At 38.3% G+C, this 16,301-nt stretch overlaps 1 protein-coding gene across 1 annotated transcript in view; it reads right to left on the minus strand.

The window, feature by feature from the left end:
* Positions 1-16,301, minus strand: part of GRID1 (glutamate ionotropic receptor delta type subunit 1) — a 287,235-nt gene that overhangs the window by 44,131 nt on the left and 226,803 nt on the right. The window contains exons 7-10 of the mRNA XM_059851173.1: positions 6,126-6,227; positions 4,579-4,776; positions 2,328-2,652; positions 767-905 (exon numbers count right to left, since the gene is read on the minus strand). Coding sequence (XP_059707156.1) covers positions 767-905; positions 2,328-2,652; positions 4,579-4,776; positions 6,126-6,227 — 764 coding nt within the window. The remainder of the gene's footprint in view (positions 1-766; positions 906-2,327; positions 2,653-4,578; positions 4,777-6,125; positions 6,228-16,301) is intronic.

Genomic DNA, 16,301 nt, shown 5'->3' on the forward strand with positions numbered 1-16,301 from the left:
GATATATCCACACAAAGCATTACATTATTTGCAAATGAACATTGGCAAGCTAAAAATTGGAAATTCTGTTGAACTCATGTTTAGAAGAAATGGACTTAAGTCCTTCTGTGCAGAAACCACAAGTGCCAGCCTCACCTCAGTGACAATTCTTCTGTTTCAGGAAGAGAACACAAACATTCAGTGCCAGTCTTCCCAATGCAATCCCAAATAAGAACAGCACCTTAAATGTGCTAGCCTCTAACACCTGAAATCCTTGGCTCAGCACTTTCTAGAAGAAGAGCCTGTGCTGCACTGCTACTGCTCCACTCCATCACTACCACATCAAACATGAGCTATCAGGCTCTAACCTCATCAGCACTGAGTGTGAAGTTTCAATGGCCCTCCCAGTACTCCACACCAGCATGAAGGTAGAAATTTTGTCCACATTTTGTGAGAAAAAAAATGAAAAGCTTTGACCTTTAAATTTGCAGAAAAAAACCCCAAGTTACACACACACACAAATTGCAACCAAACAACCAGCAGGACATGAGAGACCTCTCTTCTGGAAAAATACAGAACTAAAGTGCCATTGTCCCCTCCATCAGAACTGCTTGAGGGCTGCTGGAGTGAAGGTGAAGAGGGGGAGAGGAGAGAAAAACAGCCACTGAAAATAAGCAGAGTATTTTATTAGAGAGTTATCTCCTTCTTGCAAGAATGAGCACTGAAATGGATAATACCTTCCTGTGAAATCCAGGTTTCCAGCTTCGTGTTAAGAAGAGGCTCTTACCTTATGGGATTATCCATCCTTGATACTGTGAGAAATGCTGCTAAATTCGCTGTGTAGGAAGAGCACACAATAAGGGTGAAGAGCCACCAGCTTCCCATGACAATGCGCATCGCCACAGAATTGACAGAGGATTCACCCCCTACAAATAAACAGAGAAATGGAGGGTTTCTCAGCAGCTTCCATTTGCAATCACCCTCTGTGTGCCCAAGTATGTTAAACTTCGTTGAGTTCCTCTCTGCTTCCCCTCTAGTCTGCCCTTTCACGGTGGGAAATGCACTGCTTCTGTTAAGGCTGATAATTCACAAGTATTTTCTACCTCTTGCCCTAGACAGTGTTCTAGAAAATCATCCTTCAAAATATTTCCCTTGAGAATTATTGAGGATCAACTCTAAAGAACATGAAAAATGTTCTAAATAAAGTTGAATGGTGAAGCACAACTAATATGCAGGAATTAAATCATTACAGTGTTCAGATTATAGTAATATTCTCTTTTCAATTACCCTTTCAGAATTGAAAAAAAAAGCCCCACAGAACTGCCTAATGGTTTGTGTGCTATCTTTGCTGTATTTAAATCTGCAAACACTGAAGCATTAGTGTCATTACTTGTTACCCTTTACAAGATTTCAAATCATGTGAAAGTTTCTTTCCAGCCGTCTTCAAGCACAGTTATGCTTGAGTATCATTGGAGACTAAACCTCACCATAGAGCTGGTTCTACTTACTTCAGCATATGTTTGTGCTGATTATATTTTACTGCACTTAAACCCATCAAGGCTGCCACCTTAATGAGATGAGGGACCAAGTTTCATAGCAATAGGATGGATTTTCCAGGTGAAGCTTTAGAAGCTTGCAATCACAATGGAAAAAAAAAGTAGAAAAAAGTTAACAACTTTACCCATATGTCAGCATTCAATAAAACCTGCTTTCCAAGAATTCAACTAACATTCTAGATACGGCACAAAAACTGTGTGGGCAGATTTTGTAAACAATTAGTTACAAAAATTACTTTGTTATGGCAGCAGTCCTACTGAATTCAGTAGGATTCGCCCTATGCCTAGAGATTCCTGAGTGTAAAGTTAGTTACATACTCAGTTCGAACAACCAAGAGACAAACTATCTCACATGAGTTAAAAACATACATATTTCTAAGTCATACTTTTTTTTTGTCAAAATGCACTTTTTTCATCGAAATGCACTTCACTGCTCCAGTGGATACATTAGGTTGCAGGAGCTGACACATTTCTATTTGCATTTATACATTAAACAATTAAAAAGGCGCTAGTTTCAGCTGAAGAAGTGCTGCAATTCTGCACCAAGCAGCTCGGCAGTTTAATTCCAGCGTAATAATTTTCCCAAAGAAGAAAAGCCTGCTAGTGCTTTTTCTGGACTTACTAAGAGACAGAAAAGGCATAAAAAAAGACAAAGCCCCACACTTGCCTACCTTTCCCTCTTTTGCCCATCTGGGCTAACAAAACATAAGACAAGCCCATTCTGTTGCGCCTTTAGCCCTCTGAGGGCCGGGCTGAGCTGTGCTGCCCGCTCCGAGGGCTGCTGGTCAGTACCTTGCTGCACGAAGGCTCCGTACACGACCCAGATGGCGCTGTGCAGGGTGGAGGACACGGAGGGGCTGGGCTGCGCCGCGCCCTGCGCCCGCACCGCCTGGATGCGGTTCAGCACAAAGATCAGCACGCCCACGATGGGGATGGCCGCCGCAATGCAGGCCCACACCGCGAAGTCGAAGGGAGCGAAGAGCGAGAAGATGTTGATCTTCTCCTCGGGCTTTTTGATTAAGATGCCCACGGAGTAGTCCATGTAGCGCTTGCTGAAGTCCACCACGCTCTCCCGCTCGGGGGTTATGGTGATGGCTGAGATGGCCAGGTCTGCTCTCTGCAAGACAAACGCAGCATGTCACATCACTCCCTGCCACCAGGAGCAGAGTTTGGTCGGCATGAGCCTTAAGGAGAAGCTTTCTAAGAACCAAGTCACTCCATGCCCTTCCTTCTATAACTTAAAACATTTAGATGCATTTATATAAATTCTTGAAAAATAAAACCAGAATCACTTTAACCATTTAAACATTAGTTAATTGCATTGGTCCAAATAAGAGTAATGAAACATAAACTGTCAAGGTACTCTTGAATGGGAAGCATGACCCTTACTCCTCTCTGGAAGAAGGGTAGCTTATTTAACCTTTATCCCCGACTTGTTTTCCAAAGAAGGCCTAAAACTACAAACCATACTAACCCAGAGCACTGTAGGCAATAAAAAAAGAAACACCATTTATTTAGCTTGTGTATTTGTTAGCAGGGTGGGAAGAACTAATGTTTGTTTTTCTCCCTGCAGTATTGCCAACTTTCCATATTCATGAAGAGATTTCGTAGGACAACTGGGGAGAAGATTTTGTTTGTTTTTCAGAATGAATAGAGTGATGGAAAAAGCTGGTAACAGGAAGAATGTACAAAGGCAACTTTGTTCCTGAAACTGCTTTGGCTTCAATACTTAAAACAAGCTGGTTTTGCATGTAGGTAATCCTTAAAGACTGTGCTGTCTTGATGAAAGGTAAGATAGGAGGTAATAAATAAGATTCCCAAAGCTTTTGAAGAGCTTCAATTAGATTTTCAATATTTTCTGTCTTAATAAAAAGAGGCCTCTTAAAAAAAACCCAGAATATACATTCAGTTTCCTATCTCTAATTGTGTTGGGAATGTAAAGCAAATATTAGACGAGGGAGGTTTGCTTTGAAATCTTTTGGAGTCTGTGGAACAAATGGTTGCAGAAATACCATTTAAAAATAGCATAATAGATATTTTATTGCTTCAAAGAAAGTAATTTCCAAAGAAATTTAACAGGAATTCTTACCTTATTTTTAAATCCATTAAACTCAAACAGTTTATGTCAATGCAAAATAAGTTCAAAATTCTTTATGCTCCCTAGCACCAACCAAGAACATCCCATTATCACACACATGTTTGCAATAGCTTTAATTGCTTCTATTTCTTCCTAAACATCTCCTTACAGATACTGAGCCACCTATTTACAAGACAATGAGAAAGCTTTCACTTTCAGTAATAAGCTCCACTGAGCAAGAGTAACCTTTTCTACAAAAAGCAGCAATATGGAATATTGCTTTGATTCTTCTTCTTGATTAACGCTTGTCTCACATGAGGCTGCAAGAATATGAACAAAATACACTCATTTCATTCTCTGGGAGATTCCAACCTACAAACTCTATCCATTTACTTAAATGTATTTCAATTAACTTACTCCTAGATTTGCAATACTGTAATTAGGAATTTTAGTCCTGTAAGTTTTAAATGAATGAATAATCTTGAGACCAGTTTAAATTCTGATGCCCTACTACTGAGGCTACTTTTCCTGTTTGGGAGTCAAACTCATTGTCAGTACTCATTGGTCTTTACTGAACATATTGTCACAAAATGACAGAAAGTCCCATCTACAAACATCTTTCAAAGACAAAATGACAAAAAATAAAATTCTAGTCGTAATATTTTAAGGAGAATACCTTATTTTTTTTTTCTCTATTTTCTATAGTCATTCCCTCACACACACAAACACAACCTTGATTCTTATAGCAGTGTAAACACATAGATTTACACCAATATAATTTATGTTGAGAGTAGCTGGAAGCAAATAAAACAAGAGACTCTCTAGTTCCTATCCTGCATACAGAATCTTAAATTGTAGTTTATGTCACACTCAAACCATCCATAGCTCAGAAGCATTCTGCACTGGTGCCTTCATCCTAACTCATTCTCCTGCAATTTTTTAAAATGCAGCTTCTTCTCTGTGTACCTTGTTAATGAGTTCTCCAATCATGCCATTCCAGGAGCTGTTTTGGAGCTGGTGTCCATACTTGCCATCAGGAGCTTGATAAATCTCATACTTGAAGCCCAGATTCTTGGCCAGTGCATCCAGGACATCAATGGAAAATCCTTTATATCGTTTTGGCTGCCCAAGGATGTTCTCTGCCACCATCACAAAAGGTTCTTCCTGAAAACAAAACAGTATCTTAACTGACACTTGAAACAAGATTTTTAGTTTACTTCTCTGAGCAAAAGGGTGTTTTCTGAGTTAATTCTGGACAACTTGGCACAGATTTTGAGACACCCATAACCTTCTGAGGCAAAAATTGGGACACTGTGAAACTTCCCAACCAGACACCACTGCCTCAGCACTTGAGACCTATCCATAGCCTTGGTTTTTCCATAGCTCTTGAGAAGAAGCAAAGACTCCAGAATAAATTCAAGCCCAGATTCAGAGAGCCATCTTTTATATATAAGGCCTCATCATTTATCCAGGACACATACTAAAACACAAACAAAAACCACTGCAATTTTGTGAACATTTAACATTTTGAAAACTCAAAGAATAACCTTCATGGGTTTCTGGAGTATTTTAACTGAAGAAGTCTGTTTTGGGACCAAGGAAATGCAGCGTTTTGTGGTATGGTTTCTGCTGGGGATAGGTGACCTGCTCTCCTGTAGATCCCAGGGATATTTGTGGCACAGCCACTGCAGTTGGCTGCCTTGGTAGCCCAGTACTGTCAGAGAAGGGATCTGCTCACTTCTCACTCCAACTACAGCATCAAGTGAGGAAAGAAAATTGGGGGCTGGAGGGAGTGCTTTCATGTACATATGTACTCTTAGGTACTGCCTATTTCTACCATGATTCAGAAAAAGAGAATTGAAAACAACAAAAAAAAGACATAATATTCTGCAATCTGTAGACTATAATATCTTAGCCAGGAATGCATTCAAGCCCTAATTTTCCCCTAATGTAGCACTTGGCTGACAGGAGCTCCTTACCACTCCAGAGTTTAACAGACAGTAGTCCCAAAAGCATAATGATTTTTTTGGAAAGATGACATCTTTCTAAAAGATATAGTTTATCTCAATGGGGATTTATGAGCTTGATGCAGGAAACACTTGATTAAATTTTACAGCCTGCAGTGTACAAGAGCCAAGATTAGATTATCATAATTGGCCCATCTGATCTTAAAATCCATGAAATGCTGAAAACTGCCTATCCAAGCTGGAGGACGCTATGTGGAATGCACCCCTGTGCACTCAGGCCCTATGCTGGTTCTGTGCCTGGTAGGAATTACAATGCAGAAAAAAACAGCCTAAGCAAACAAACAAATGCTCTGTATCACTGACAGTACACAGCTTCACATAAAATAATAAAAGGCCATCATCTATCTTCCTTGTTATGTAACTGATCATCCAAAAATACAGAACTGAAAACGATAGGGGGAAAACACTGCGGGAAGTGCCCAAAACATTCAGTCAGATCCTTTTTATTTTGAGCATTTTGTTTCCTGAGCTCAGAAAGGATCATACCAAGACAGTCACCACTTTGAGTGTCACTCCCTGCAGGTCGTTGCCCAGACGCCGCTCTTGGAGGCTGCCGTTCAGGCCTTTCTCAGAGTCCCACGTCGCCAGCTGGAACAGAAAGCACCAAGAGTCTGAAGCACTGCCAGGCAGGGATCCTTCAGCATTTACACAATGTTTAACAGCAGCTTGACCAAGTCCAGAACTGATAGAGGGAGGCTGAGAGGTGTGTGGCTTTCTTTAATGTAGAATCAGAATGAGTGTGATTCAGAGGACAGACATAAACACGTGCCTTGCCTGAACGTGTGTTCTTTGATGGGTCCAATATAAATGCTCTATTACCTGTAGTACTTATCATAGCATTTCACTTAGTTCACTCTGACATTACACTTCTCCTCAGGAAGTTTATATTGTCTGAGGGTCCTCAGGATTACCTGTGGCTGCACTATCCCAGATTCCCCTCTCTGCTCAGATCCCAACTTTCAAATACTGTGTGTTTATCAATGACCAACCTTTTTTCCATAGTGTTTTAGCTTACAGTCAAAATTCTTGACACAGGTTCTATAGTGTCAAACCGTCTCAACTCGTATTTTCTTCAGCTCCTGTCTCAAGTCCTGTTTCCTCTGTTCTTGTCTTACTATTACCTGATCTCTAAAACAATTACAGCCTCTTGAGCTCCCAGGCTCCTGATGAACAAGTATCTCATATCTACCAGATGTAACACATGCACATTTTCAGGACATCTCCCTGGAACATTACATCTAAATATTTTATTTTTCAATTAAATGTATCATTTTAAAAATTAAGTTACTGCATTTTCTGAAGAGAAATACAGTCCAATTCAATAGAACAGGTTCAATAGAAAAGTCAATTTTTAGTGACCTTTGGATTATTCAAACTAAATATGCTCCTGAGCAGCAGCAGCAGCCAGACTCCTTTTGCCTTCAAACAGAATCTACAGCGTCATTTTGTTCAGAAGAGATATAAATAGTATCAAGTAGAAACTGTTTTCTTTTTTTTTTTTTTTTTAGCTGTACTCTTAAACACCAATACTATGTTCACATATTTGGAAACAGTGTTGTTAGCTGAAGGCATGCCCTGTAGAAATTAAACACAGTCCAAGATCTGTGAAATATGGATTCCTCCTGCCAGAAGCTAATTTTCATGTAACAAGTCAAAATCTTCTTGGAAAGAACTTATTTCACTGAAAATGCCTATGGCTAGATGTCTTACATGATTTATTTCTATGACTTCAGTTTTATCCTAAAGCCTCACAAATCAAATCAACAAATAAAATGTGATGGAAGAGATCTGTATAGTTTTATTTCTGGTTTGTTGCATTAAACTGATAAACAGGGAACTAGAAAAGAACAAGACATTCAGTGAATATTCAGCAACTATCACAACTGAGGAAAATTATTCCAGTCACTATATCTTGAGAGCTGAGATGCAGGAGAGGAAAGACTTAAGGTAAACCTCCTTTTATCTACATGACCTGGAGGATGGAGAAGGAGAATGTATGAATAATTTTCAGCTTTCTAATGACACTCCTGGAAGCTAAAACATCTCAGATTGAACACTCTCCTCCTGTGATGGCAGTTTGGAGTGACAGAGGAGTGTCTGCACATCAAGTGTCTGCAGCAACACAGGCAGATAAATAACTGTAGCCATGGTATCTTTTGAATTTGAGTTTAGATGCTTGCTCTGAAATATTTCCAGATGCTCCTCAGCCCTCGCTACTGCGAAACCAAATGGACATATCTTTCCTTTGACATAAATCAACATGGTTCAACAGACTTCAAAGATGAGTGTAGGTGTGTATAGCATCTATTGTGTCTCAAATCTGTAAAGAAAGCTGGCTGTTTAAACCTTCTTCATTTGTCCTAGGCATACGATCAAGATTTTTTGCCAAAATGGCTTGCAAAATCTACAGGTGATGATTAAATATTCATTAAATATGGGAAATGTAACACATTCAACTTATAACTTCATCACTGGTGGACTGACACATCAATTTTTTTCTCCTACACATGCACCTTTCAGAATCTGATTTCATATAAGAGCCCTAGACTTTTCAAATACTCTGTTTCATATTCTGCACTACCTCAAAGAGTTCCAAAAAATACTGGAAACAGACAGTGTAAACCCATGATTTTTTTTTTTTTTTTTTTTTTAAAGGAGAAGACAAAGATCCTTCTTTTATGTAGCAGGGGTAAGTGCAAGGAGAAGGAGCATACTTTACTTCAGAAGAGTACTCCAGAGTGCAAACTTTTCAGCGTCTTAAAAGCAAACTATAGAGATAAAAATAATAAATGGAACATATGGAAAATCATTTCCAGAAGGGATTTTCCCTGTTATCCTTGTGCTTTGGAACACTTCATTTGTTAAGAACGATGCCAATTTTATTTTCCACTTCTTGCAGACAGAATGTTGTTTATAGGACTGATGTATTTACAGATATGTATATCACTTTGTGACAGCTGACCTGTCAAGATCAGTGCCTGAGAAGCTAATTTCCAGCATGGTTACACACTATGAGTACTGCTGTTAAGGCCATTAGAGTTTCATTCTTTGAAATATGTAAAAATTTCCTACCAGAAGTCTGGAGCCAAAGGTTATAGCACAGCCATCAGCTGATAGGAGATAAAGAGCTTTTAGATCTGATTATGAAAAACAACTGCTTGCAGAATCAGCATGTCCAGGATGTGTTAAAAAAAAAACAAAAACCAAAAAACAAACCAATGGTCTCTGGAACATGTATTTAATGGCAGTCTGGGTGGGATTTTTTTGATTCTCAAGTTACCTGGTCATGTGAGTTCAAGCTTTGAAATCAGCTACTTTATGAATGATTTTCAACTTAAAGCTTCCTAGCTTTTCTTTCTGAAATAGCCCTGTTGCTGGGAATCCTCTAGTTCTAGCCATACAGCAGAAACTAAACCATCCAGTAAAAACTATCCAGAGGAAGCAAATGTAGAATTCAGACAAAAAGGTAATTTGTTGGAAAATTCTGACTCAAAACATGCTTCCAATTTTAGTCAATATTTACTGCATTTTCAACTAGAACTTAAAGGAGGGGTTGGAGAGAGAAAAAAACAATTTTAACACTGTTTTCACCCTCCACAAGCAACCAAAGATGAAACAAAGACACTTACTCAAAACACAAGCAAAGCAAATGTCTGTCAAAGGCCCAACCAAATGGAGATGCAAATTATCCCAAACTACTAGTAAATACAGTTGAAAACAGACATTATCAAATAAAGTGTTCAGTGTGTCTATCACAGTATTGAACGTGGTTATCTACACTATTTTGGTTTACAATGCAGTAGTTACTGTCCAAATAATGCATGTCACTGCTATCCAACACAATTTTAAGTATGACACCGTCCCAAACATGGTCTACTTTTCAGGAAAAACATGATTCACATAAGAAATAAAAAATGTAATTCTCAGCAAATGCACATTAGTGTTTGAAATGGTTACAATTTATCCAGAGTATACATCTTCTATTTTAACAAAACCCAAAAACTTTGACTGAGCAACTTGTTGGAGCTAAGGTTACACAATCCAAAGAAATTAAATTTGGGAACCCCTTACTCGAAATCCAAAAAACTTCTAAGAGACAGGAAAGTGAAAAGAGTACAAGGCAGGCAGTTCTCACACTACAAGACAGAGATACCCATATCAACCAGAACACATTTTCTGTGAACACAAAAGCTGTTCTGTCCATGGAGTTAAATAAATTAATCTATGCCACTCAAAATCTAGAAATGCTTTTAGATTAAAGTTAGACTCAAACAGATTTCATTTCAATGACAACTTGTTTCCTAATCTTGAAGTCAACAGAGTTTATGTCAAGTATGATGTCTTTCTACCATGTATGTGTATTTTACACATTGGTGCCTCATTCCCTTTGCAAGCCTTGCAATATAGCTACAAGCAGATTTTAGGTGAACCTGATAATAAAACAACACATAAACAAGAAAATTAATGTTTACAGGAGAAAAATATGAAATAAGGGAGTGGGCCATTGAATAAACAGAGTAAATTGGACACTTCTCTGTTACAGTTCTAAGGAATAAAAGGAGTTTAACTTAAATCCTAGAACAAATTTAAGTCCACTTGAAACCTTTAAGTCCAGAATTCCTTTTCAAATTAAGTATAACAGTAATCTACAGAATTTTCTGCCCTTCACAACAAGGTAGTAGTAGGACTCACAGTTTGAATTAGTAGTAGCAGTAGTAGTAGTTAAAAACTCTTTCATATTTGTGTAATCCACAATAATATAAAAGAGGATTCAGAAAATGAAAAGGTATCAAATCTTTTACTTGCAAGCAAACCCAAATATTGATACAAAAAATCCATCAGAACTACATATTAGGAATATTCTAGGATTTCTACTCCAGAACATAAGCTTATAGTCAATATAGGGATAAGATACTGGGTAAGATCGCCAGGTGAACTGATTTAAGATACATTCTGTGATGCAGCATAAGTCTTCCCTATTTGCAGTGAAATACCAGCAAGTCATCTACATTCTAGTCTGAGATTTTGCATTTGCTTGTATTAAAAACATATCCTGCTTCCGAACATTTGCAGTGTGACTGAATACCTGTGCACCCACAGCCACAGAGAACTCCAAAACACGTTCAAACTATGAAGCAGAGGACTGAGAACCCAGTCTCAAATGGTACATAAACTTTGGGTGAAAATTTTACGCCATCCTGCTCAATGCTCAAGAGGCTCAGTTTGCCATTAAGGGGCACCGTAAGGATTGCATCTACTTGATAATAGGTTAGAGAGAGCCAGGGAGACCATGGAAAGCTGCATAAAGTTAGAAAAAGGGCACAGAGAGAAAGGCTGCTTCCCCTGGGGTTGCATTGCCACTGCTCTTACTACAAGGGGAACCTGGTTTAGTGTCCAGGACAGCGAAGGACACAGATGTGGCTGTTGATGCTTTAATGAGTCTTTAAGAATGCAAGACCTTCAGGAAGAAGAATTCCATTTATTCCAATTTTAGTACAATTTTTTTGCAAATTTATGGTGCTATAAGGATGATAATAAAATTTCTCCAGAGAATCACAGGAAGATGAGCATGAGGCAGCAAGACCTAAAAATTACCAAGTCATTCTGGAGAAACTTGACTGCTTTTTCAATAGTACTGCAGAATTAATAGGTAGCTGAAATGAAGAGGACAGTAAGCTTGTATCTGAACTTTAGGTTTATTTCATGCAAGGTCTTATGAACCCTCACCTAGGGAAATTTGTCTCCTGAAAAAAGACAATACTACATGATTTACAGATTAGCTTCCATGAAACAATGGAGAATGATGTATCAAGATGAGAAGAAAAGTTCTGAATAACTCACAGCAAGTCCATATTAAGATGTTCTTGACTTAATAGCCTTTTTTACTGTTTTAGAATGGGAAATAGGAAATATTAAAATGTCTAAGATGCAAAGATATCTCAAAACTGAGGAGTGCTGAAAATAGATCAAACTATATCAAACAGTGAGAAAAATAAATAGGAGTGGTAAGAACTCCAACATGAAACAATAATATGCATCTTGCAAAAGTAGAAGTGAACACTTATGGAACAGAAAAATGGGAGATAGACACACTTCAACTGAAGAAGCAAACACAGAAATCAATGAACAAGTTGTGCAGGGTGACAATGAGATGCAGTTGATGATGAGCTTGTAAAACAGGACTGCAACTACAGTACTGCTGCACAAATACCAGTGTGGTCCTGGACTCCACATCTCATGGCATGGGCTGGACAGAGCAGCCACAACACAGGTGAGAAGAATGTATGGTCTGAACACAGTGGTTTGCATCTGTCTGAACAAGAGTTAGGCATGCTGGAAGAATATCAAGGGAGAATATCAAGACAACTGCTACTGTGATGGAGGATTCAGTTCATACAAAAAGGAGGAAAGATGCAACTGTGAATGTTGAAGATAATGATAACCACAAATGGGAAAATTAGAAACAAAACTAGATATAAGGAAACAGAATGACTGCTGCAAACATATTGTAATCTACAGAGACACTTTCACAGAAAATATAAATTGTTTCCTAGAAACATTTATTCATTCTCAGTCAAGATTGTTAAATGAGAAATAGATAAAAGGGCAGGAATTTTTTTAGTATTTCTAAGCAAAACAATTTTTCATGGGAAGGGTTTGGCACATCCAGAATATGAGGTAAATAGATAAAGGAAATCAAAGAACCCTCTGGTGGGTTCTTTAATTCACCAGAGATAACAGATCCAAACAATTGTTTTATATAATTCTGAATCCCATCCCCCAAAGGTAATTAGTATGGTTTTGTCTCACGTGGAACAATTTCCTTAAAGTCCCAAAGTGCAAGGTTTAACCTGTGGTCCCCTCAGTTTGCAATTTCCCAGGTGAGTGGATTAATTGTCATCTTTAAGCCTGGTATAGGGGCACACCATCCACAAAGTTAAAATGTACTGGTGTAGTTTTTTCAAAGAATGTCATAATTCAGAATACTTGAAAATCTCAGCTACTTTCATCTCCAAAAGAAAAACCCATACCCTACTGTTGAAACAAAGCTACTCCTAGAACTCAGCCAGGGAGAAATTCTGTCAAAAGTGCACAGGAGCAATCTGAGGTTCCAGCCTACAGCTGTTAACTTGGCAAGCCTACATAACACCACTGAGTCCTGAGAGCCACACTTATATCAAGTTAATTGAGCATAGACCTAGAATAGAAAATAGAGAAAGTTCAAGAATGCTGAAAGAGGGATTTGAGTAGGAAAGAGCAATTGACCTGAACTGACATAACTAAGGAAACAGATATACACCACTGCTCGCCTGAGCAGCCAGCGAGACAAATGGCAAATGTCTAGGACTGAGATACCACATGAAGTCTGCCCTTGAAGCAGCACAATGCCCTTCAAATATGTGAGGGAATGGGGTCACAATTAACAGAGAAAAGCAGCATTAACAGAGTTACCACTGTGTAGACAGTCCCATGAAACTCTGATTTAGAATTTAAGAAAACAAATCTCCAATTGTGCCAACAAAATGCACTTTGGCAAGAAGCTGCATAGTAACAAGTGGAGAATTTACACAAATTGGAATAAAAATTTCAAATTAATTCAAACAGCTCAAAACCAATGCAAAATGCTAAAAATTACATTGCATTGAAGCAAAGTGCAAATTAGTATCAGAAGTGTATTTTTGCCATGTAAGATCAACGACAGTATTTAACTGCTATTATCTAGAGAGTAACTAGATAGCATATGGATATGTAGTCTCTCTCTCCATGTCATTTACAATAATTCCTACATAATAGACAGGGAAAACCTAGAGGGGAAAAATTACATTAGTTAACCCAAAACTGTAAGGCTAGTTTAGGACAGAGGACTACCAGCTGAGGCTTTGGTAGAGGTAGTTCAGCAGTAATATTCTTATTCTCTAGAAGCTTGTGTATTTATTCAGGTCCTGCTCTTCAAATTCTGCCATTCACTGAAGCTAACAATTTTGACCCTACCTATCATAACTCAGCAGTATCTTGCTCCATTTTTTTTATGGTCCTTCATTGCAGAGAATATCAAATATTTTGACATGAGATGAAATGTTTTCCCTTACATTTTTCATTAGCCAAAGATCAATTCAATTAAATGTAATGACCATACTATTAAAAGCCAACTACTTTACATATAATAGAGCTCTACAACATAAATGAAGATTAGACACATGATGCTTTCCTTATACCACTAACATTAAGGAAGCCAAGGTATTCTACTGCTTTCTACAGAATTGTGACTGAGGAATTTCATGCAGTATTGAAGCAATGGGGTTTTTTAACCCTAAAGGTTTTATTAACGCTGTGTCAGACTTCTTGGGAATAGATAAGCACTATATACTTTATTTTGCATATAAATCACATTTAATATTATGTTGAAGGGCGTCAATTATGAGAATTATCTTTTTTGGTGATATAAGATACTGCTCCATTATGTGGCAGATTGAGATATTATTTTGCTAGCAGGTAATGAAGCAGCATTGATACCATTTCAGGGTTGCTCCTCTTTCCATACTGTGATAGCTGATAAACATCTCTGACCTCCTATACAACACAGAAAAACACCTGTGTTCTACTGTGCTGAGCCTGGGCAGCGCTTGTCTGGTGCAGCAAATCCATACTTGGCAGAAAAAGGAGCTGAAAGGACATGACAAGATAAATGTATTCTGTAATTCATTATATAAAAGTATAAATAGGCCATCTTCAGCTCTGCTAGAAGAAATTGCTTCAATTAATACTAGTCTTTGAAGGAGCAGTGACTGCAACATGCTGATGTTATTAGTGCAGCAACACAGGCACTGAGAAAGATGTAGTACTAAATGAAGCAATCATGAGAGTGATGAAAACAACACAAACAAGAATCTTATCCTCTGATGGCTTCTTTATGAAGTGCAGGGAAGTATTACTCTATCCCAAAATTTTTGTATTTAATTTCCCTGACATAAAATCAAAATGTGGCAAAAAAGGTGTTGAAAATAAATTGGAGGCATTTTCTCTGAGACTCTCACAGGCTTCTCTCTTAAAAAGCAGGCAAGAAACTTCCACCCCTTTCCTCCTGCACTTTTGCCACTTTTCAAGGCTATAAGATACAAACCATGTGCCATAGTGTAGAAACACTGTTGTTGAATCAGATGGCAGCATTGCCATAGCAAAAGGTGTGTGTGCAGCACCACAACTCTCTTAAAGGTCAAAAAAATTAACTGTGAGGACCCAAGATACTGCTGAATCAGGCACTCCCCAGGGGCACTGTAAATTACTCTTTGATATGAACAATGAGGTCTCAAGCATAAAATTGAAACTCATAAGTAATCATAAAAGTCAGACTCATCCAGGTATAAAGTCCTCAACAGCTGTCACAAGTTGCTGGCTAAAAACACATTGCCACTGGGTTTCCTATTTGAAAGGCAAACAAGCCCCTCTTCTTTTTCCTGCAGTTTAAATGACAAAGTCATTGTCCACTGAAATCCAACATGTCCTGGACTCCAAGGATGCTTGGACTTTGAATGCTAGAGCCAATTGCTGAACATCAGGTAGCTCAGGAATAGCTGCTTGTGGACAAAACTGAACCAATTCCCTTTGCTACTATTCATTATGTGTAGGTAAAGTGGAAACAAATCCATTTCACACAGAGAACAGGTTGTTTTCAAAACTCTGAAATGCTTTTTGGAAGCAAATTACTAGCTTTTGAGAGCAGAACTATCCTTGCTATTTATGCAGTAGTGACCTCAGCAGACTGTTTGTAAACAAAAAACCCTCATCATGGAAAAGCTAGATCTAAAAACAAATACAAACTCAAGCTGATTTCCTATAGGTTCTTGTCCTGCTCTATGGAGTGTACTAACCAAATCATGCCCTGTTGTGCTGTTCTAAGAATTTTACTGGGGAAGGAGAGTAAGGGAGACTTGCACAGCTGGACAGTTGTCAGGACCTGTTTTCCAGTCCTTCTACGAGAGAGCCCTGCATGTAGGAATTAACCAGCATGCTACAACGGGCTATATCAAAAGTGCTCTTTTTGTGCCATTCCTTACTGTGTTTCTTGGCTGCTATCTGAGCTGAATGCTTTTGATGTCTCACATTTAAGAAACCCACCCACCCAGCTCTAACAACACAACTTTTCCTAGCCTGGCCCCTGAGGGACAGACCACTGTTTGATTTCACCAGCCGTGATTTTCACCTTCTGAAGCCTGGCCACCATGAATCACTTTCTGATTCTGGTTAAAGGCACTAAGTCATCTCAGAACGAAAGCAAAGTTCAGCCCACTCTCTGGTATCACCTATCAAGCCTATTCTTAATCCTGTATTGAAAACTGCTCTTCTCTCAAACTCCAGACACGTATGAAAAGCTCCACAACATCAAGAGTAATTTTTTGTAGAAACTTATTTTTAAAAAAAGTATTGGCATTATCTAATTACCACATGATATTTTTTTGGCCTTGATATAACAAGGACAATGTTCTCGAGAAAAAGATAGCCACTTTGAATTTTAGTCCAAAGGGTGTGGATTCACAAATGTAATTTATAAACCAAATGGAAAACTTAAATACAAAGAGGTCAAAGTATTAGATGAAGTGTTGCTACTTAAAAATGACAATTAAAAAACTCCAATATTATTTTATCAGAATTGTTGTTAAGACA

The sequence above is a fragment of the Haemorhous mexicanus genome, chromosome 7 (genome assembly GCF_027477595.1).
Source record: "Haemorhous mexicanus isolate bHaeMex1 chromosome 7, bHaeMex1.pri, whole genome shotgun sequence".
NCBI classification, from domain to species: Eukaryota; Metazoa; Chordata; class Aves; order Passeriformes; family Fringillidae; genus Haemorhous; species Haemorhous mexicanus.